General features: G+C 39.1%; 2 protein-coding genes across 2 annotated transcripts in view; one reads left to right on the forward strand and one right to left on the reverse strand.

The window, feature by feature from the left end:
- Positions 1 to 23,325, forward strand: part of atp1b1a (ATPase Na+/K+ transporting subunit beta 1a) — a 34,907-nt gene extending 11,582 nt beyond the window's left edge. Inside the window, exons 3-6 of the mRNA XM_039745179.1 lie at positions 9,018 to 9,173; positions 18,221 to 18,405; positions 18,690 to 18,773; positions 22,219 to 23,325. Of these exons, the coding sequence (XP_039601113.1) occupies positions 9,018 to 9,173; positions 18,221 to 18,405; positions 18,690 to 18,773; positions 22,219 to 22,485 (692 nt within the window). The 3' untranslated portion in view covers positions 22,486 to 23,325. The remainder of the gene's footprint in view (positions 1 to 9,017; positions 9,174 to 18,220; positions 18,406 to 18,689; positions 18,774 to 22,218) is intronic.
- A 108-nt stretch (positions 23,326 to 23,433) lies between these two features.
- The window catches only part of nme7 (NME/NM23 family member 7), a 212,231-nt gene continuing 211,183 nt past the window's right edge, over positions 23,434 to 24,481 (reverse strand). The window contains exon 12 of the mRNA XM_039745178.1: positions 23,434 to 23,675. Coding sequence (XP_039601112.1) covers positions 23,643 to 23,675 — 33 coding nt within the window. The 3' untranslated portion in view covers positions 23,434 to 23,642. The remainder of the gene's footprint in view (positions 23,676 to 24,481) is intronic.

A 24,481-nucleotide genomic window follows, 5' to 3' on the forward strand; every position in this document is an offset into this window, starting at 1 on the left:
TTTTTAAAGGGATGACAAAGTTGTTAAGTCTCTCCGTTTCACTTTATATTAGTACTTCAAAATTTTCTTTACAAGAATAGGCCATTCATAGTTCTTCAAAATCCTTTTAGCTATCTTTGTGTGTGTGTGTATATGACATATAATACGGGAATCTTGGTTACTTTTGTTATTGTATTTAATGGAGAAACATTTTCAGTAGAACAGGCTGCCTTCACCAAGACTAATAAGAGTCTGATGTTTTGTGCTGGCTGGAAACCACTATGTCGTGTTTTGTTGTGGTTACGTGTTGTATGTGATCTCTCAAAGTGCAATTGATCTTTATCAGTCATGCTACACTTTACATGTGCCTGGAGAAAGGGATGCTTTTATGGGCTCTTAGCCCAGCTTGTGGCACAGTTTCCTTCCTCGTTCTGTCCATTAACATCTCAAGGACACTGACAAGTTAAGTGGGCTCTTCGTGCAATGGCAAAGTAATAGGGCTAGGCTGGCATTGCAGCCTTTTTCTGCTTCAGGCACCATAGCCTACGGGGTCATTCCTGTCCCGGTCTCCAGTTCTACCAGGATAGGCCTAAAATGAAACCAGCATGCCCAGGAGGTGGATGGATGGGATAACAAATAATGTATTAATGCTCTCAATAGAGCAGAATCTGAATGGCCATATTTTGGTTACAGCTGTTTTATAATGCAGTGTGTGGCATGTGGTGTTTACAGAGCTGGGTTTGTTATGCCACAGGCAGATTGAATTATTTATGTTTAGTCTATCTCATAAAAAATGTCCCTGCTACCTTCTTTCCTGAAGACTTTTGCAATAAATGCTAATTTGTTTCAGATATTAGGGGAGGGTTTTTTTTTGTGTTACTTGAGTTGTGTTTGGACAGTGTTGTGACAGAGGAACATGTTTCAGGAGCTCTCCTCCTATTGTCTTTGTGCTCTTATAAAACCTTTTGCCTGCAGCATATTGCTGGCAGCCAGTCACATGAGTAATGTTCTTGTGTTCACTGTAAACTAAACGTGTAAAATTCCTCACACTCTTGTTCTGAATGGTAAATAGTTTCACCTGCTTGCAGGTCTTTTTCTTGGCTTTGAAATAGACTGTGATCCTACAAGAACGTTTTTACTTTTATGTTTTAAAAATGTGCTCCCATATGCTTTGACTGTTGCCCCATGTATGTGAACCACTACGGCACCAGATGATCGACATGCCGCCTTTTATTTAGTTGGAGTCCTGGGATGCTGCTGTTCATTGATGTTCTACAGAAGTCTGTAATCTTTAACTGCACTTTCCTCTGATCTTTTCAAGGTGTGCTATAAGCTCTAGATGCCATATGGCTATTTTGTCTGTTGGTTAACTGGCCTATGCTTCAAGATTAAATGCTGCAATGGATTCCTCCATTTGAAGGAGTTCTTGTAGTGTCTTTTCTGATGGGTCATCTTTTTTATCAGCTTAACAAATACTTAAATAGCATGTTTAAGATGATTATAAGCCATTCCATTTATTCCTACAGCAGGTAAGCCTTTCTACTACATCGAACAATCTATCAATCCATCCATTTTCCAGTCTGCTCATCCAGTTCCAGCCTGTCATGGCATAATTGGGGATCATATGTCACATTCTCACATTTCGGATCAAATTAGTCACCGACTACCGTGCCACAACCATTCTGTCCGAACTCGGATGTTATATTTTATCAAACCATTTTAAGTTTTAAATGAAAAATTAACAAGATACTTCAGCTAAAACTAGCCGTGTTTTCTAAACTGGGAGAAAAGGATTACCGGGTGGTTGGTGCTGTAGCATTCAGATCCTTCAGTTTAGGAGTGTTGGGTAATCAAACTTTTTATTTTACTTTTTTTTTTTAATACGTTGGAGAAATGCAGAGCTACAATGCAGGCTTTGAGCTTAAATGTTATTTAGTTCTTTCAGTCTGCTTGCAATTGATTTAAAAATTTTGCAGAGATGGAACATGTAAATTTACTCACTTTGCATGCTTCAAACCAAATTGTTTGTTTTGCTTTCAAGCTGATTTTTTTTTTTCTTTCCTTATTCACTCCCCAGTTGGAGATAATAGTATACTTTCTCAAAATCATATTTGTAGTAGGGTGTTGTATCGTGTTAGACATTATGGATGCAATGAGAAGTCAAGCAAAATGACACCTTTTATTGGCAAACTAAAAAGATTACAATCTGCTCAGGCCTCTTCTTCAGGGAAGATGTAAGGGGCCGGAACATATTGTAATCTTTTAGTTAGTCAGTAATCCAGTCGAATTTGAATACTAGTTCTGTCTTGCTTTTAGTACTTTGTGGTTGATTCTTAGTTTTCTGCTCAGATGCAAGAGTAGCATTTGTCCGCTACCAGTGGAACATCAGAGTGAGCAGAAAAAAATGGGAAAACTGCACAAACTGTAGCTAAAAGGCTTTGCAGATGTCCACATGATTTGACTTAGCTGGTAGTATAACAGGAACAATATTGAATTATATAATCCTTTCCTTGTTGGGTTTCATTGTTCAAGTTTGCTTCATACAAGGAGATATTTTTTTTTTCTGTCAGATGGTAATGCACAATAATTAAACATCTTCTGATGGTCTTGTATTTTTAATCCTTGGGTCAGTATGGAAAATGGAAAAACACTTCATTAAAGAATTTGATAATTAGACCTGTTTATTATTTTGGCATACATGATACAGGTATAGTCTATATGAGGGCACAGTTCCTGACCTGTCACTTTATAGGTGTTGGTCAGTCCAACACACGCATACAATTGTATCTTTGGGTTCTCGGAGGGAAACTCATACAGACATTCACTGTGAACCGGCTGAGATTTTAACCCAGTTATGCAGCAGTGCTGACTACTGTGCTTATGTGCTGCCCCACTTCTAACATTCTTGCATGAATGTTTTTCTAATAGGTCAGATTTTTAAAAAGCGGGAGATCTGTGTCACCCAAGTATAGCTGTGTGCCAGAATCATGGACACTCTTCTTCGTTAGTATTTCTGTGCCTTTTTTTTTTTTTTTTTTACTTTCTGAATGGAAATCTGTTTTGATATTTTTAGCTATTTTTTTTTTTCCTTAATGCCTCCACAATATGCCACACTTTCCTGCTGTCAGATATTAGTTGACCCAAGATGATGTTAATCTTTCCAGGCACTTTCTGTCTTCCAGTGTTAAATTTTTTGGGCACAATTTGTACTCTTAGTTGAACAGAGTACATTTCTTTTAACAGTAAGACTATGCCAACATCAAAAGCCTCACAGGGTGTGTTCTTGGCACACTTCATACCAAAGGGCAAATGTGCCAGGACAGAGTGAACTATATTTCACAACACATCCTTTGTGTAATTATTGTGCCCTTAGGTTTCACATTATGATGAATTACTCTAAGTTTTGTGATGTCTTTAACACATACACTCATTGGGCAAGGAAGGAGGGAGCAACTCAAACTCTGAAATCCTTTTCATACAACATTACAGAAGAGAACCACACAATTCAGTTGAAAAACACTTAACTTATTAATAGTCAACCATATAGTATGCCAATAAAGCCAGTCAAATATTGTTACTCTGTTCCCCCTTTTTATTTTGTACCTTAACAGGGCCATTAGAATTCTTAAAGCAAGAAAATAAAACTTAAAATTGAATTCCTAGTTGACAAAGGCATTCTCTAAGAAAGAGAAGAGAGATCTCTGACTTTTGAACACCCAAATCATTTTGAGTATTATTGGGCATCACTTAGTCTAAAAGCATTAATGCTGAAGTTTGAGATTACTAGTAAAAAGAATCTAGTCTACCGAATATCAGTGGATTTCAATTTTCATGCCTTTCCATTCAAGATAATGAGATGGAAATTGAAAATGTGAAGTATAGATGAATGATTAGCGCTGGAATGGCAGATGCTTAAGATTTCTGTAGTTAACACCTTTCCAAGGTCCAGATACATTACAGGAGGTGATGATCTGAATCTCTTAAAAGTGGAGTCATTGTATACTGAGAAGGCCAAGTAAAATTGAGGATGCTGAAATGGAAAGCTTATTGAGAGGAAAGAGAAGTACAGTGAACCCTCATTTATCACGGTTAATCCGTTCCAGACTCTACCGTGATAAATGTGAAAGTAGGATTCTTTATTTATAAATCAAATATTTTCGCAGAGTATAGAAAACCTGTTTACGACCTTCTAAATACGTTTTTTATTATTAGAGCCCTCTAGACATGAAATAACACCCTTTAGTCACCATTATACTCGTATTCCCCAATATATTAGACAAAATAAGAGAAAATAAGACATATTAGACGTTACAAATATCATATTACTAGGCGCACTCGCCTTTTAAGGCGACCGACTTTTATCCTCAATTTTTGTGCGGTCCATGTGTACATCAGGCATGTAAGTGTAGAGAAATGAGAACATCAAAGTGCCCATTGATAACATCTCCCGAAAACCTAAGTTTTTTTTTGTTTTTTTTCCCCCTCAAGTGCCTGTCCAAAGTCGTACAATGTCAGCCCGAATCTGTACTGCTAAAGACGGAGTTTCATGCACTAAATAAGCTATAGATGAGAATAAGCAAGCACCATCTCCCCTGATATTTACTACGCGGTGAGGCATTTGTACTTAGGGTTGCCACCTGTCCTTTAAAATACGGAATTGTCCCGTATTTGAGAATGAAATTGCACGTCCCGTTTTGAATCAATACGGGATGGGTTTTGTCCCGTATTGTTTTTATCATTTTTTTAAAGCAGCGTCTCATGCAAATCATCCCACACGCATTTTATGAAGATGCCTCCTTTCCTACTTTTGATTGGGTAATACTTGATGTCATCGTTAGTTTGATTGGTCTTTTTAACTGTCCAGTGAGGAGGGCGGGTCTTTTAAGTAGATTCTGCAAAGTGTTGGCAGAGAGCAATATTTAAAAAATGGCAGATGTTTCTCCAGGTAACCCCCCGCGTCTTAAAGTTTCAGAGCTTAAATGCAAGCGGCTGCAAAAATACTGCAGAGAGTGGGAGGAAACAAATACTTGGCTGCAGAGTGTTAGCGGAAATTGTTATCAAGCCAACTGCACAATTTGTCGGAGAGCGTTCTCTGTGATAGGGTTGCCACCCGTCCTTTAAAATCTGGAATCGTCCGTATTTGAGAATGAAATTGCGTCCCTTATTTTTTTGTATTAAAAGTGGTAACCCTATTCGTACTCCATCAACATTAATTATTTCCATAGACATAATTTTGTCTATTTTTCCAGCGCATCGCACAAAAGCAAGGAGCGATGACAGCACCAGAACTCTGCTCACATCGCGTCACTTCGTACCTCAAGCCGCAAGTAGTAAGTCTGTAATAAGCGGAATACCGCTACGCTTTGCACTCACGGGACGGAAGGACAATCCTGAACGCTTTTTTTTTTATAGTAGATTATTGTACTGTACATTTAATTGCATACAACCACTAACCTATGAAGGTATGACCTCAGTAGGAGAGTCTTCAGAGGTGGTGCAGTATCTTCAGCAGGTGCGTTGTTGTCTTCAGTGAAGAAGTACTAGGAGAAGCCAGTGGGTGTCTGGGTGCGCGGCTGAAGAACATCTTAATAGGCAGTTGCTGGCGCTGTCTTTTCATATGCGTGAGGAGGCTTTTGTAGGGTATTGCCATCTTTAATCATATCCAAGAGTTTCACCTTCTCCTGGATAGTAAGCATCTTCCTCCGGCGCTTAGTTTTATTGTCAGAAGGCTTAGAAAAAGCGGCACGTTTAGGAGCCATCGTAGGGCTCAGATAAAAGTTCTCAGAAAGCGCATGTGTAGTGACGTAAGCGTGTATGAGAAAAAAATGTGATAGAGTGAAGCCGCGAAAGTCGAAGCGTGATATAGCGAGGGATCACTGTACACCTGACTCTTGGAGGTACTAAAGTTTTAGTTGTATTGTAGTAAAGGGGCACTGAAGAAAGCTCAGCAGGGCTGGGGCTGATGGGATTGAGCGCTCAAGATGTGGTAGTGTGAGAGTTGGTCAACAGGCAACAATCATGACCTCTGTCGCAACACAGTTGGAGAGATGCCGGATGTTCATTGAAAATGAATGTAAGTAATGGAGCTTGGTTTATACTTTTAGCAAAATGCTCTTGTATTCCTTTCTGTATTGAATAGCATTCCAAGGTCTGGATATAGCGCAGCTGTTTACACATATATATATTTTTCAATTGGAACATGTCCAGGTAAAATGATCCTAGTGGAGGTCATTTGGTGCCTGTGAGTAGTGGCCTACATCCACCCTTATTACCAAGAGACTCTAATGCCTGCCAAGTATAGGCAATCTCATTCTTAGGTGACTCCATGAATGACACAGGCAGTGCAGATGTAGCTGTTGTAACTATTATGAGACATACAGTAAATTGTGTAATCTGTCCTCCATTCTGATTTGCATGTAAGGAAAAGTGATGATGGTTGTTTCCATTTTGGAACACCTTGAAGTCCTCAAAGACTGTTGTATGTAGTTGGTGGCACAGAAATCGTGGAGTACATGCTGACATGAACTTCATAACACGTCCATCTGTTGTGATAATTATTGTGTCAGTTTATGGGGACTTTTTTTTTTTCCCTCCTTCTTGCAATCTGCAATGTCAGCAAACAGCCTCTTGAGAAATTGAGGGAAGTTCTCTAGGTTTTGGTGCACAACACCACTTTTTTCACTATCTGCTGAATTGTGAGAGTTCCTGCAAAATGTACAATTAAAATTGCTGCACAAATCCCCTGCATGTCAACTTGATGAAGTGTTTATTCATACACACAGCTCCACAACTGAAATAGACCATTCCATCAAATACAGCATGTCCTGTTTTAAGCCTTCATACTCTTACAGACAGTTGACTCAAAAAACTTGCCTAGGAAGTTCCTGCAAGCTTCTACTGACAACATAGTTGTCTGTAAAATTAAAACGGGTCTCTTGTAATATGTGTTGCTGCTGTTCTGTATGACACCCCGAACATCGCCACAATTGCACTGAAAGTTTCTAGTGGTTATCAGAGCTGAATTAAAATTGAAATTATTTATCATGTGCTTTGGGAGCAGGGATTCTCTAACAACAGCTATTTGTTGCTAACCGTGGGTTAGCCAGTGGAGCCAGAAGGCAGTGGAGCCACCCTATTAAGAGTTGTGCTACTCCTTGAACTCAAAGTACATATCACAAGCAGCCCTTTGAAAAAAAGACTTATAGTGCCCTAAAAGCAATGCGGTGGAGACAAGAGGGGTCAGGTTTCCAATCCTTCTGTTATGGACTGTCGATGCCTTTTAAGGTGCCTGGGGGCATGTGTGACACTGCCTGGCTAGATGCTGGAACCTCTTAAATTAAATTAATTCCTGGAACACAGACATTCACACTGGTACTTTTGGGTTTTTTTTAATAATGTTGACATTATGATATTACTAAGCATAAAGCGAGAAAGTGAAGGTATAATCGTATGATTTTTGTGAGGTTACCAACAGCAAATGTGTAAATAACAGTTAACTGTAACTTTTATTATTTGATATTTAAATTCTAATATAGCAACAGTTAACTGAATCATTTAATAACCCAGGATACTCTTGTAGCCTGACAAGTCAAACCAGGTAGACGTGCCATTGTGTAAAGATGTGAGCTGCTTAAGAGTAATGAGCCACTCAGATTTGCTGGACAGCCCATTAGAGTGGAGGAAACATAGATTGATTTGGTGAAATCGACCAAAGAGGGTTGGTAAGGCAATAAAGGCCAGGGATGTCTAACCATGTGAGAATTGGGTCACAGAGGATTGTCAAAGCTGGGAAAATGGCACCTGCCCTATAGCTGGCAGACCACGGAACCAGGTTACCTCTTGAAGGATGCCAACTGGGAGCCTCCAGTCTACTAGGCCACATGGTTGCACCCTTTCAGCCTATTTAAGGCTCTACAGCTGTTTAATGAAATTGAACTAAAGGCTTGGAGTGGAACAAACACCAAGGGGCTGTCTTGTAGCACAATACAAACATCCTTGGGCTTGACTGGAAGTGATTGCATTTGGGGGCTTTAAGTTTGCTTGTGGCAGAAAGAAGGTGGATTTTAGCTATGGGAGGAGAAACTGGAGGTGGCACTTTGTGAAGCCACACTACGAGATAAACTGGGGATTGTACGACCTGTGCAATCTGGCTCAGGGTTTAATTTCTGTTAGGATTCACTTTACATGTCTGTGTTTTGTAGGTGGTCACCTTTTCATGCATTGACTAGGCTAGGCACACTTCACAGGTTAACTGGCACAATTTTAGGCCAGATTCAACGCTTCCCACAATCGAAAGGTGTCCCTAAATGATTCTTCCCAGATTATCCTGTAATGTATGGCACATACCGATTAACCTTAACCTTCACAATTTACATCTTAAATATTTTACATTTACCATATTTATGACTTTAACTCTTCTAGTATGGTGGTGGGCTACAAGTTTGTTTATTTTATATATGCAACATAACATGTGAAAGACCGAGAGCCAATAAAAATTAATGAAAGAACTTGAGTAAATATAGTAGTGAATGGGGGGCTCTTTGTCATGTTTCTTCTCTTGTTTTGCACAAAACAATGCACAATCACAGTAAGCTGAATAAGACTAACCTGCCTTGTATGTTTTGAACTTTTGTTTGTTGAGATCTCATTTTTGGAGAGTCCTAATTCTCCAAATTGGGAGTATAAAATCTGTTAATATTCAAGGGTGTGTGCTTCAAAAAATGAAAACCGAATAGAGGATAAAACAATTAAAGTATGTCATTGTGTATGGAGTCTCTTTCATTGTGAAGTACCTGCAAAAGGACAACACCTCCATTTACACACTTTTTACATGTAAACAAATGCTACTTTAATTTATACATTTTTTTTTTTAGGGTTTTAAATAAGTCGAGCTAACTGGTGTAAATTTCATCACTTACTCTCTGTTTTTGTGTGTTTTTAAGATTACATGTGTTGCATGGTGTTTTGTATGAAATTTGAATGGCTAGCATATGGTTTTTGATGAAAGAATCTTAATAGATGTCCAATTTCTGTTCCAGGTTTAACGCACACCCCAAAGACTATAAAGACTGAAATCTCATATACCTTGAACAATGAGGGCAGCTACAAGGCCTTTATTGACTCCATAGACCTCTTCCTTAAGCAGTATGATGATGACCAGCAAACTAACAAAATGAAATTTGAGGACTGCAAAGGTAAGCTTCAAGTCTTGCCATCTAGCCATTATTTTAGCCCATTCCATATGTAATATTGCAGATTGTTTTGCCCATTTATGACAAATTGAATTTGTATAAGCTTAAATTCTGGACTTTTCATAGTACAATTCTATTTTTTTAAATGGGAGTACAGTAATCCCTCCTTGATCGCGGGGGTTGCGTTCCAGAACCCCCCGCAATAGATGAAAATCCGCAAAGTAGAAACCATATGTTTGTATGGTTATTTTTATAGATTTTAAGCCCTTTATAAACTCTCCCACACTGTTAACATTATTACAGCCCTCTAGACATGAAAACACCCTTTAGTCAAAAGTTTAAACTGTGCTCCATGACAAGACAGAGATGACAGTTCTTTCTCACAATTAAAAGAATATAAACATATCTTCCTCTTCAAAGAATGTGTGTCAGGAGCAGAGAATGTCAGAGAGAGAGAAAAGCAAACAATCAAAAAATCAATACGTGCTTTTGGGGTTTTAAGTATGCCGAAGCACCGCGATAAAGCGGCATTTTTTTAGAGGAGCGTCCGTATCCTCTAGGCAAACAGCCCCTCTGCTCACACCCCCTCCGTCAGGCGCAGAGCATGTCAGAGAGAGTGAGAGAGACAGAGAAAAACAAACGATCAAGCACAGCACGGGAAGCTTATCGTATATCATTGAGGAGTTTTAGTTAATACGTAATACATGCTCTGATTGGGTAGCTTCTAAGCCCTCCGCCAATAGCGTCCCTTGTATGAAATCAACTGGGCAAACAAACTGAGGAAGCATGTACCATGAATTAAAAGACCCATTGTCCACAAAAATCCGTGAACCAATGAAAAATCCGTGATATATATTTAGATATGCTTACATTTAAAATCCGCGATTGAGTGAAGCCATGAAAGTTGAAGCGTGATATAGCGAAGGGATCACTGTATTGGAATGATGACCTATGACTATGTTCTACATTTAGCTATGATATGAAGGATCTTTGAAATAGATTATCTCTATTCCTGGGCTTAAAATGTTGGTAAATAAAAATGGCTCAAAAATGTATTTTGTTTTACTTGGACTTTGGGGGAGGAAGGTAACAGAGTCAGATGGCTGAAGCTTTCAAATATCCCTTACAAGAAGTGGCATCTTGAATGCCCACTTCTACAAGATTCTATATGATTACACTGCTGTAACGATGGAGATATTGGGTAGTGTGGTGGCCTGTTCTGCATTTAGTCCTGGAAAAAAATCAAATCATCTCATTCTTAGAATGAAGTGAGTGCCTAGTGTGCTCTGAAAAGCTGTATAAAAAGTAAAAAAAAAACTGTGCTGGAGAAGGAGAGTGCTTAGAATCAAAACGTTAAAGCTGTCTTTCATTCCATTTGGATTTTGTTTTTATTTGTATAAATTGCACCCCTTTAGTTTGACTCCATATTGGTGCTGTGGGTTGACTATAACCTACAGTGCACTGGTGCCAACCTCCAGGCTCTACCAGGCCTTTTCCATATTCTGCTGGAAATCGTTTGCTTAAAATGAATGAATAAATAAATGAAGGTGACAGTGTTCCACATTAGCAGGAGTTCTGTAATATGGACATTTTAGCCAAGTTAAAAACTGATCTTATGTTTGTACCAAGCATATAACCTCTTTTTGTAATTCACCAGCTCTTTGTCTACTTAGTACAAAACTTGACAGAATATCTTATGCCTAAAGGACATGGGTGGGTGCTTAGTTATGTGGGTTAATGAATTGTATATGCAAGATCTCCACTGTACAAATTATTTCATATGAGCAGGACATTTTGCAGTTTCTTGTTGAGGTGCATACCTTGGACAGTTTTCCCTTATGGTTATGGCTACATTTTGCAATATGATTAGTAAGGATGATGCGCCTCAGACATAGCCACATGACAAGAATTTACAAGCATCACTGAAGGGAGGAGTGAGCCCGCACCCTAAAAGTAGAGTAGCATGTGTCGCAAGAACCTGCTTAAATGCATGTAAAGCAAATTATTCAAGTAATAAGTGTTGGTGAACTATTGAGCTCTGAGCTTCCAGATCATGAACTTTAAAAAAGCTACTGTTCTATTTCTCGTTATTCCAGTCAGTGTTAATACTGTTGTATAAAGTTTCTTAAAATCACCCTGAGCAGCCCATAGTGTTTCTAGTTTTTACTCCATCTGAGCAAATTCATTGGTAGAATGAAAAATGTTTAAAAAAAACAAAATGGATTTTTTTGATGATTCACCATGGCATTCTTCATTGTCAAATCAGCATCTTTCCTGGATTTTCACCTCTTCTTTCTAGCTGGGTACATCCTGCCTAAGAGACTGTGACATGTCTTAATGCCACAAGTATATGGATACATGTATCAATGTATACAAGTTAGACTTGCAAGGTTAGCTGTTTGCAAACTGCATGAATAGTTGTATACACATTTGAGGGTAGCTCCTTTACTTAAGGCAGGTGTTTTTGCCATATGTAGCCATTTTTACTTCTTATTCCTGGCCACGTAAATGAGAATAAATAAAAAAGCATTTTTCACATCAGAAGTGGCAATGATGGATTGAGCATTTAGCTCTGTGAAGAGGATTACATGTTTTCTCTTTTGTGTATTTTATGTACCCCAGTTTTTGACACCCATTGCATGCCCAAAGAGTTCTCTCTGAATTGCCTTCCCCAAGATTTTCATTCCCCTCACAAAATTTTTGTTGGGAGTTTAAAAAGACTAAAATAAAATGGCGTCAAGGCTGGGGAACTGTCAAACAGACCATGTTAAAGCCCATTGGGATTTTCCTTGTGTGATTTTGGGCTATACAAGAGAGAAATTGCTGTTGTGCATGGGTACCCTGTGTCTGTACACAATAGGACAGATTAAACGATGCAATAGTGCACTCCTTTGGAATATTTCTATGTTGTATTTAGCGTACAGGCTTTGAGTTTTTCCTCTCTCATCTCTTAACTTTCATTGTGACTTGACTTTAAATTGCATGCGCAGGCATGTGTAGCACTTGGCCACTGATCCTCAAAATGCACATTCACACAAGACAAAACTTGATGGTGGTGGTGGCAGACCTTTTATGCATTTTTCATGCTGTCCTCCCATGTACGCGGAAATGTTTGTCCCTCACCCCCAAAAATTAGTAAATGATGTAGATTGGTCTTTTCATTCACAACACATAATTCCTAGGATGTAAAAACCTGGAAAATTCCCTTGCTACATATCCAGTTCTCTGTTTATGGGTTGCAGTGACCAGACCAATGTTTGGTACATTCCAGTCCATAAATTATCATGGTGTTTGTGCCAAAAGGGTAGTTGACAACAGCAGTGTCTGCCAAAGCTTTTCATTTATACCAGTGAACTTATTTGACAGGCTGTAAATATATTTGAACCATGGGTTTTGTGGTATGAAAATTGTTTAGATTTTTTTTTTTTTTGTTCTAGTCCTGAAATGTATTGTGGATAACTGCTTGCTTAAAATGGCAAATCCTACCAAGTATTCTGCAGAAAAATTTGACTGTTTACAATAGTTGATTAGAAACAAAATGGCTTAAGACTGCTTATAAATGTAGTTTTATTTGTTACTGTGTTCGACTGTACATTTAATGCAGGATGTTCAAATATAAAATCCTTCAAGGCTGCTGTCTCATCCCAAGTGGGATCTTTCAAATCTTTATACATGAGGGGTTATCTACCTTTTGTCATTCATTTGTGGCCTGCCTACTAGAGACTGCCTAAGCTTCAAAAAAAGTTTTAAAAAGTGCTGCGTGAGAATTAGTATTTGTTCTCAACTTAACACAATTCTCCATGTTGAGCCCTTAGGTTTGTTGTGTGGGTGCAGTGAGAATGTACATTTTCATAAGTTGCATAAAGTCCTCCTAATCATGTTTTCATACACAACCAAAACACTCTGATCACTATTCAGTTTTACCATTTACTTAACGGCAGTGCAGGTTGTTATGCCATTCTTTACACCTCCTTTCATTAGTACTTGAAAGACTTTTAGCCTTTGATTGCAGAGCTTTGTTGTACCTCAGGCAGTGATGACCCTCAGCCAGTCAGTCCGAGAGTAAACAAAGCATCTCCAATCTTTTTCAACCAGTGCAGCCAATTGGAACAAGCAATTTCAGCCAAGGCTTCTTTCTTTTTCATTTTCCCTTCAATTACAAGCATGTACATTCAAAATTCAGTATTGAGCAGTGTTCAGATGCCCCTGTTATTTGAAGTTGGAGAGGTGGTCCTAGTTTGTAAAGTTCTAGAGAACTTGATTAAATGACAAAGCTTACAAGGTTCATAGCTCCATTATCATCAACCCGTCCCCACCAAACTAAACTATCTGAACACCAAAACGTTTCATGTAGGGTTCTCTGCAGCAGTGATTGTGTTTTCAGTACACAATCTGGAATGTGGAAGGCAGGGGTTTTGTTAGACAAATACCAGTAATGCATTTCCATGGATGGTGCACAGCAGACATTAGCACCACTACCTGGGTTTTTCTACACTATACATAGTGCCAAAATCTGGATTCCTATCCTCCGTGTGATGCAACAGAAAAATACAAAACAAAATTACAATACTTAGTTTTATCAGGCTACAAAAACTAGTGTTGTCAAAAATTGCTTTGATATGCATTTTCCATCCTTCAAGAAGAATGTAGTTGTATTCATCTTCAGTTTTGTGTGCCTTACCCAACATACACCCATGATATCTGAAATGGTATAGATATTGATACTTTTCAATGTACTGAAGTTAAGTAATGACCCCAACCAAAACACCTAATCCACTAATCTTGCGCACAGTAACTTGGGGTGGTTTCTGTTATTTTACTGACCTTCAGGAGAAATCTCTTATATTAAATCTTGGCAGGAGACAAGACGCGATCTTCTCGGAAGACAATTGATGACCCGCGAGACAAAGCAGTGAGACAGAAGGACAGCTGCTGTACAGGCTTTTAAATGATCTACGCATTGGGCGACAAGCAGAACATACTCCTCAGCAGCACAAAGCAAGTAGCTGATCCGTTTGATTCTCGTTAGTGTGCGTTCAGCTAACCCCCCCTTCACAATGCGAGTGGGAGAGATGCGAAGTGGCAGGAGCGTAGCGTGCCTCAGGGATGGGTGAGTGAAGTGAATGAGAACTGATAATCTCGGAGAGACACGCGAGACTAGACGTTACAACCTTAGGAAGCAAATCCTGTGAGGCGGTGAACTTTGCAGGTCACACCCTACTTACAAACCGTTTAAAACTAGTTCACGGATATCAAACATAGCAGTGGTTGGAATGCTTTTGGCAGACACACTTCATGTGCTCCCAGCTCTTAAAACAACAACAAGCAGAACACGCAGCAAGCCAGCAGATGATCCAAGCGCATCTCCTTAGGATGCATTCAGCCCTACCCCCTTCACAACGCGAGCGTTATAGGTCCCGTGAGAAAGGGATTTAACCACGCCCGGGGCAGGAAATAAAGGACAAATATTGTTTTTACAAAAGTTTTAAAGTAAAAGTGAAAATAACGCATATGTAACAATTCCCATGAAAATAACAATCTCTTTAAATTGCTTATCCAGTAAACCAAACCCAGGGATGGGTGAGCGAAGCCCCCTAGTAATTTAAAAAGGAGAAGTAATGAATATGCATAATGTTTCAAAGCCAAAGGTAAATGCAGCAGTTCAGGCTTCCTTGGTTTCAAGCTGATTTATCAACTATTTGTAGCAAAATAATTGTGTAAACAAATCACACTTTTTATGTGCAAATATACATTCTACTTCTGCATATTGTATAGAATAGTGGTAATAAACCAATGCACTTCTTAAATATCAAAGTTTGCGCATCATACTTAATTGTTCAAATGAAACCATCTTCAAACCCCACCCCTATCAATGCTGGTATAAATGTTTACCTTCAGTATTGTTTGCCAGTTATTTTGTTACTAGCCATGTGCGCACAACTACGTTGTGCATGTTAAAGTTGTCTGTGAAGGGCTATCTGCTTAAACGTGGCTGCCAGTCGTGAACTGGGCCCTTTGTCGCACAGCATTAAGATTTTTTATAAGGGAAACAAAATTCCAAAAGAAAAACCCTTGGGACATTAATTCGATAGGAACGGCCCACTCGGAATCACTATTCAAATCGTAATTATGTGGTGGTGTAGGAGCATTTCTGTTTCTGTCCGTTCACAGTCCGTCTCGTTTTCACGACGCTATCATTTCCTCTCACGAAGTCTTCTCAACTTTTCTCCAATCTTGCAGGTTGCTTTGTGGCAATCCAAAGAGTAAGGCAATATACACGGAGCAATGGTTATTAAAGGGGGACACACAGGTATCCAGGCTCTTTAAAGCATAAATAGAGATTACTTCACTGACGTGAGCATGTACAACTGTGAAACGCGCAGCACTTGCCGGCTACAACGTAACCATAATAATTTCCGGAACGTGCTGTTACGTTGTCATTCATTTTACCCACTGTCTTTCTTTCTTTCATACGTTACGTAGGCACGTACCTTTTATCTTTGGCAATCTCATTCTCTAACCAGGCCTCCGGAGCTAATCAGCGTAACACTGTCCACCACCCCTTTCGTTATTCCGGCACATTGTTGACATCCGTGAGTAACAACAACGTACTAAACTGGAAGGTGGTCTACGCATGCATGGAATTTGCGGACAAAGATCAAGATCTAAATGAAGATATCTCTAGTTAATTTAAATCACAACAATTTGTTTAGTTTTAATGTCTGCGTTTTTGAGGTGTGACTGGAGTACTACAGTCTTCAGTAGTATAAGCCTGGAGGAGATTCTTAATGCAATGCCTATGTTTTAGCTGTCTCTCTACTGCCATCTAGTGCTTATTTTAATTCATTCGCAGACAAACAAAGATCAAGACCCAAATGAAGATTATATATAGAGATTCAAATAGGATAAATGACAAATGAGGACTTCTGTGAACGGTTTACAGAAAACCTACTGATTTATTTATTTGTATGCGTTCTTTGATGGATTTGTGAGGATGCAGCTTGTCCACAATATTTTAAGCAATGCATAAAATGTCTTCCACTATGATACACGGTAAGCTAACTTGTCTACAGTCACTAGCATTGGTCCAGTCACAATACTTCCCTTTTTTTAAAATCTCATAGAATAACATTTGCTAGATTCCACTCTTCACAGTGCTTCCTTAATATCCACTGGGGCATTTACATGTCTTTTCTGAAACTTTTCATCCATTACAAGATTGAGCTGTTGGTTTGGTGAATAGTGGTTGGAGGCTTATTGTCTTGTTTTGCATAAGACAGACTCTTGAGGATAAAGTAGATCATATCCCTAATCTTGTGAAGTGTACTTTGTAAAGGTTATCCAACTACCGAAGGACATTAGAGTAAAACAATGTGCCATCAGAAGCTACATTATGTTGTCTCCCTGCTATTAAATCCTCCTTATTCAGTTTCACTAAATACAAGCCCAGGGTGATAACCTGCATAATTTACAGTTAACACTATATAACATAAGAATAACACACAAAGGCAGGTAAAGCAGTATTATATTGTCATGTTTTAGTTAAAGTTCATTCATATTAGCGAACACCGGTTGCTTGCAGAAATCCAAGTGTGTTCTACTCAAATATGCCGAAAATGTCTCAAGTGTGTTAGTGTTAAGCAGGTGGTTTGAATTTCAGAATGATGCAGATCTTCTGTTTGCTGCTTTACCAAATCAAATTCCTTGCCGACATTATGGCAGTAAACAAAATGCATGACAACCCAGTATGTGGCACGTGCACCTTTTTAGCATGTCATGTCACTTGCTGTTTTGTGTTTATGCAAGAAGACATAAGCAGCTTCTTTTTAATGGGAGCTTTTGAACAGGAGCTTGTGTCGTTAATAAAGTGCACAAAATAAGTGCTTCCCAGAATCCTCTGTCTTTTTCTGAATGTTTAAATCTACCAGAGCATGCCTATAGACTTAAATCTCAAAGTTAAATCTGTTTGTAAGCCAGTTGATGTATCTTGTATTAATTTGTCAGATTTACATTTGCTGGCTGGTCATTTGGCACAGCACTTATAAATGGGGGAGGAATGTAAATGGACTTTGTTTTCTGAGCTTAACACCATTACGTCTTTTTTTCCAGGCGGATGTATGGCATGTGTGCTTTACAGATGAACAGTGTTTTGAGTAAAATTTGCCATTTATCTCCTCTCCACTTTCTTCTTTATGTAATCTGTTGTATACTTCAAAGTGGCACCTTCATGTTAAGGACCAAAAGGGCAGATTTCACAAGTAACTGATTGGCTGTAGCCAGTAGGTACTGACAGCCACTCTAAGGATGAACAGCAGACTCCCTTTTTGTTTCTTGTCACCCGTAATGTTTGTGTTCAGTTTTGGAATGCAGGATGTGCTCCTATCAACTGTGAATCTAAAAATAAACTGAAATGGGTCAACAGAAGACTGATAAAACTAAAGCATTCTGCCTTACTGCCACCCCTCCATAATTTACAGGCATGACTGCATGTTGTGATCCATTTATTAGGCTTTGTCTAGTAAGCTATCAGAGTGTATTGCCTTCTTGTTGAGGGTTGAGATGGTCTTACATACATTGGAGGTCAGTTTTCATGAAATGTATCCTCTGGACTCTTGACTGTTTTACCATTGGTTATTCCACACTTTTTTTTACATGTTTCTAATTGTTAATGTTTGGTCTTCTCCATATTTATATCAATCAGGAGCTTTTCCTTGCCCCATGACTGATAAGCAATGGTTTTAATTTACCATTTCAGCATTCCTTTTAATTTTGCTGTTGGCAGATGTTTGAATTGTTTGGCTTATGGTGTACCTAAGATGCTAGACCCAAGCACAAGTCGGTAAGAAATTAACAGAGCTCGGCATAAGCCCACATACCAGGGTAAAAAGTCATTTATCGTGCCTTTCACCATGTGGACTGGATTGTGCAAAGTAGTCAAGGTAAAACAAAAGCACAAACTGCTTCTGGCAAGTGCCACTGACTGATCTACGAACTCGAAATGATTTTTAAGGAACACAATTTTTTAATGACTTTTCTCCTTTCATTTACAGACCAGCCAAGTGGATACATAGAGAGGGGACAATACGATAGCTCTGCAGGGGAGAAAAAGGCCTGCACCTTCAACCGTACATGGCTAGCAAACTGCTCAGGTTTGGAGGATAAAACCTATGGATACTCTTTGGGCAAGCCATGCTTCATTGTCAAGTTAAACAGAATTTTGGGATATAAGCCAGAGGTAATTTTGAAAAGCATTTGTTAAAAAACCTTTTATAAACACTGAACACTGTTGGTTGGAGATGAATCTTCAAGTTGTTAGATTTTGGGTTTTTGTTTTCCTGTCGCCAGAGAATGTAAATCTGGTTAAAAAAGCACCTCTTCAGTGTCTTGGGGCTGAGGCATACAAGTGCAGGGTATCAATGTTTTTTCCCCTCTCTGCTGGTGTGTGGTGTATTGTCATTATGTACACTTTTAGTGCATATGGAAAGCTAAAGAGATTACATTTTGCTTTATTCCCTGCAGCCACCCAAGAACAATGAAAGTATTCCACTAGAGGCCCAGGACAAAGTACAGCCTAATGTGATCCCAATTCACTGTGCTGCCAAGGTAAGCGGCCTGCTCATTTCCTGTGCTCAGTCATCAGTTGGGTTTTGTTTTCCTGTGAAGAGCTCAAAGGTGAAGTATAATGCCCACAAGAGACCATTACTTTGCGTATGGAGAAATTGTTTTATTGTGATCATGGAAAACTTCCAACCATAAATTTGGCTGACATATTTGTCCAAAACAAGTTACCAAATTGGGATACAGTACAATTACTTCTATACATCCTTTCTAATTGGAGCCTGACTGTCACACGGTGAATGGGAGGTGGGAATTTGAACTAGTTAACTAATGGAGCCTTAGCCACTACAAGGCTGTCTTAAGGAAATTGAAGAAAAGTTAGATTTGGGCTTAGTCCACACTGACAAAAGTTAATCTGGAAATAACAAAAACAATTCTTTCCTATTGGGCATGTGCTTCTTGTCAGCTGAGAGCATTGTCTGTGTAAATCAAAAGGAGAAAACCCACCCCCTAACTGGCCTTTTCCTGAGCAGGCAATGTACAACTACTTTTAAAGGTTACAAATCAGTACAAGGTGTAGCCAAAGTTGTGGTAAATATCAGTTGTGAGTTCTGCTAAAATGAGTACACTGAAATATTAAAAAATGCAGCACAGGTCAGTGTGGTGATGTGTGTTGGGGGTCCTTAAGAGTTGTGCAAGTTAATAAATAAAAACAGTGCTGCTTAGGCTCTGTGGGTGTAGATACAGTTAAGTCCATAAATATTTGGACAGAGACAACTTTTTCTAATTTTGGTTCTGTACATTACCACAATGAATTTTAAATGAAACAACTCAGACGCAGTTGAAGTGCAGACTTTCAGCTTTAATTCAGTTGGTTGAACAAAATAATTACTTAAAAATGTGAGGCAACTAAAACATTTTTTTAACACAATCCCTTCATTTCAGGGGCTCAAAAGTAATTGGACAATTGACTCAAAGGCTATTTCATGGGCAGGTGTGGGCAAGTCCGTCGTTTTGTCATTATTAATTAAGCAGATAAAAGGCCTGGAGTTGATTTGAGGTGTGGTGCTTGCATGTGGAAGATTTTGCTGTGAACAGACAACATGCGGTCAAAAGGAGCTCTCCATGCGGGTGAAAAAAGACATCCTTAAGCTGCGAAAACAGAAAAAACCCATCCAAGAAATTGCTACAATATTACGAGTGGCAAAATCTACGGTTTGGTACATCCTGAGAAAGAAAGCAAGCACTGGTGAACTCGGCAACGCAAAAATACCTGGACGTCCACGAAAGCCAACAGTGGTGGATGATCGCAAAATCATTTTCATGGTGAAGAGGAACACCTTCACAACAGCGAACCAAGTGAACAACACTCTCCAGGGGGCAGGCGTATCGATATCCAAGTCTGTGCAAGTATGGAGAAGGCGTGGAACAGCTCATTATCCAAAGCATACCACATCATCTGTAAAACACAGTGGAGGCAGTGTGATGGCTTGGGCGTGCATGGCTGCCAGTGGCACTGGGACACTAGTGTTTATTGATGATGTGACACAGGACAGAAGCAGCCGAGTGAATTCTGAGGTGTTCAGAGACATACTGTCTGCTCAAATCCAGCTAAATGCAGTCAAATTGATTGGGTGGTGTTTCATGATGCAGATGGACAATGACCCAAAATTATACAGCCAAAGCAACCCAGGAGTTTATTAAAGCATAGAAGTGGAAAGTTCTTGAATGGCCAAGTCAGTCACCTGATCTTAACCCAATTGAGCATGCATTTCACTTGTTTGAACACTATACTTCAGACAGAAAGGTCCACAAACAGCAACTGAAAGCCGCTGCAGTAAAGGCCTGGCAGAGCATTAAAAAGGAGGAAACCCAGCATCTGGTGATGTCCATGAGTTCAAGACTTCAGGCTGTCATTGCCAGCAAAGGGTTTTCAACCAAGCATTAGAAATGAACATTTTATTTCCAGTTATTTAATTTGTCCAATTACTTTTGAGCCCCTGAAATGAAGGGATTGTGTTAAAAAATGCTTTAGTTGCCTCACATTTTTATGCAATCTTTTTGTTCAACCCACTGAATTAAAGCTGAAAGTCTGCACTTCAACTGCATCCGAGTGGTTTCATTTAAAATTCATTGTGGTAATGCACATAACCAAAATTAGAAAAAAGTTGTCTCTGTCCAAATATTTATGGACCTAACTGTGTAAGCAAATGGCAAACTGTGTGGCCCTAGGAAATTAGCTGGTCACGTTTGTATGTGAAGGCGGGGACGGATCCTGTAAAAAGAAAGCGGAAATGAAATTGAGCAAGAGAAAAGAAAATGAAGACAAAAGTCAGGATCAATGCTCAGTTGGTGCTGCATTGAGGAAGCTTGGCAGTCAGAGGAGGTAGGTTTGGGAAGCATATGTGGAGCAGTTGTCAGACACGACCCTACCCCACCAAACCACAATTATCCTAGGAGCAAGAGTGACCAACCATTTCAAGTGGTACCATGGACGCCTAGGGACAATGGAGGAAGAGGGTAGCAGGTGCTTGTAGGGCCCTTGTAAATGCTTGGAGATCACGATGGGGACACAAACTAGTTAAGGGATAACTGTGCTTATTGGATTGAGGTCTGCTGACTAAGGAGACCTCTTAAGGGTGTGCAGCAGGGACATAGAATAAGGCAGCACTGAAATTCGAGATCCTTTAAATGGACAGATACTATGATTTTAACCTGTTTATTGGAGTGTTTGTTTATTGACTGATTTTTAAACCTCCATGGAGCACAGTTTAATTTGAAAAACTGCACTTCACTTTTCAACACTGAACTTTTTGCTGTGAATAAAAACACACACTGCACTTTTGCACCAACCTCTTGTTTGAATGTGTCCTCATTCTCCCTTATCCATGACTGTGGATGTCTGGGTTCAAGAATTGTTATGACAGCTCTGGGCAATCCAGCCATCAGTGTCTGGGCAGTGTAAGTAAAGTTGAGAACATGAAAGGCATCACCAAAAAATGAAATCGCTGCCTGATCACATGACATCCATACAGTGGCATTTTTTAAAAGATCCACCTGGCAACACTGAAATGTGAGACCATGTTGGGTTTTTTTTTTTTGTTTGTTTTTTTTTTTTTTATATAAAGGTTTGTTATCAGTTCTGTATCTGTTAGGATGCAAGACAAAAACATTTTTTTTTTATTTATCTGTATTAGTGTGAACTAATAAGCCTTAGAAGGAATCAATGAATGTACTAGTTTGTGAATATTTGGGGTGAAGGTTGGTGGCTGAACATCACATTCTTGACTTTCCAGTGTACGTTTTTGATACCAGTGTGTGGCAAACAATAATCCTGACTAATAAGTAATGTATCTGGTGGTGTGCTGAATAGCCTAGTGAAGGAGCTCCATTGCAACAACTGACCTTCTACTATGGCCTCACAGTGCATTAAAGCCAATGACTTTTTTGTAATGAAGCTTCTGAAACACAACTTTTCTTGTATTTGTAGAGAGACGAAGATATTTCCAAAATAGGACAGATCAACTACTATGGCATGGGCGGCATAGGAGGATTCCCGCTCCAGTACTACCCTTACTATGGAAAGCTGCTGCAACGACAGTACCTCCAGCCCTTGGTGGCAGTTCAGTTCACTAATCTCACTTTGGACACTGATCTGCGCATTGAGTGCAAGGCTTACGGCGAGAATATTAACTACAGTGATAAAGACCGCTTCCAGGGACGATTTGATGTGAAAATTCAACTGAAATCTCGATGATCATAAGAGTTTAATCTTCCCTTCCAACTTACCACCCCTCATTCTATATGAAAAAAGAAAAAGAAAAAAAACACACAAAATAGTCTTGAACAAACTGTCATACATATGGGACCGACACTTACTCGACATGCTTTACACTAGCTTTTCTGCATAACCTAGGGTTAGAATGTAAATTAAAGAGTAGCAATAGCAGTATTTATTCTACTGTAAATGATGAGAATATTTGAGCCATGGGACATGTTCATTACTGTAAATTTATAATTCCACTACTGATGCGTAGCAAGCAGTGTTTCCTGTCCCCCTAAAGTATTGCTGCCGTGTGGTTTATATATATTTTTTTGAAGTGTACAATACTGTAGTTGCATAAAATGGTCCTTTCCGAGCCATGTTGTAATTTGCGTACTTTCTAATGTGCTCAAGCTTTAGCGGTCCAAGGTGTATATAGAATTATATACTTAACTAGCATGATATGCCCTGATCAGTTCAGGACTACGTGCAAGAGACTGCACTCCGTAGAGATCTTTTGCCTTTTCTGTCTAAATCGTTGATTGTGGGATAAGGAAAAATTGATTTTTTTGTTTTTTTAATTTTCACATTTTCTGGAGTATGATGTAGAAACTGTGTGTGAGAATGGAGCCAGACTGATGTGTGGGGAATTTTTTTTTTTTCAAAACAATGTTTTTTGTCTATTTTATTCTGAAAACATCACTCGGTGATGTGAATTTATAAAGAATGTTTTACCATTTTCATGGTGGAAGAATTTTATATTTATGCAGTTGTTGTACAATTTTATTTTTCTGCAAGAAAGTGTAATGTATAAATAAAATAATACCAAAGTCACTGGTTGAAAATTTTAGTATCTCTTCAAAGCTGAAGCAATGCAGTACCCTCCCCTCCCTCCCCATGCTGTAGGATGTCATTTTATTGGTGTTAAAGTGCAAAACTCAATGTTTAACATCTGTAAACCTGTCAGGGGTCCCAACACTCCTGTCGATCATTTATTTAAAAAGGTTAAAATATCAAGAAAATAAAAAGGAAAAATTACAAGTTGGTCTGACATTATGTCCTTATTTATTTGTTCCATCTGTAAAGAAATTGTATAAAGTGCACAAACAAAATCCAGCAATTGTATTGGAGTTGGGTCATGCCAGATGTCTTCATCCATCCAGAATCTTGAAAAAGTATTGAACCTGTAGAAGGGGCGAGAGTAATGGAGAGAAGGCTTAGCCATTTTCAAGACGGCAGTCATTTTCGGTTTCTAAGTCTTTGAGGGAAAAGATTGTGAAGAATTTTCATGTTCAGTAACTATGCACTCTTCACTTTTACTTGTGCTGCTTGCATCAGAATTGAATCCCTAGATTATATGGTTAAACCTGCAGTTGTTTCAAAAATAACTTCATTGTAGCAGTTGTCAAAAGAATCCTTTGTTACTTTGAAACCATATGATTCCCAAGCCGTGGAGGATAAAGACCAAGGTTGAGGCCTGCCTGCTCTGAGTTAATGGCCGTCTTTATTCAAATTTTGCAGCACTCTCTTTTTCGGGGACACTAATGTGAGGGTAAGGGTGCTGGGGTCACAAGTCTCTGTGTGGAACTGGAGTTCAACTGCAAACTCTCTCTACAAATTTACACTTTAAAATGCTGAAGTAACTTAATTCTGTGGCTTCAGGATGGTGACCAAAGGTAATGCTGGAATTACTCCGTTGCAGTTCTCATGGGCAAAGTAGACAAATGAAAGTGCTGGCTATGAAGAACTGTCAGTTTAGCAGCTGCAGATAGTTTCTTAGGCTCCCATCAGTCCCTTGTCCATATCAGAACTTGAAATGCAGTATGAACACCCAAAACTGCCCCAGAAGGGTCTGACTACAGGGAGCTTCACTGCACCAAATGACACAAGTCAAATGACTTTTGTAAAATGCAGTTACCTTGGCATTGATGACCAAGGTAAAGGATTCATTTTGGTTTGGACAAAATTGAGAAGTGATCAGTAAATGGAG

This window comes from Polypterus senegalus, chromosome 2, assembly GCF_016835505.1.
Source record: "Polypterus senegalus isolate Bchr_013 chromosome 2, ASM1683550v1, whole genome shotgun sequence".
Taxonomy (NCBI): domain Eukaryota; kingdom Metazoa; phylum Chordata; class Cladistia; order Polypteriformes; family Polypteridae; genus Polypterus; species Polypterus senegalus.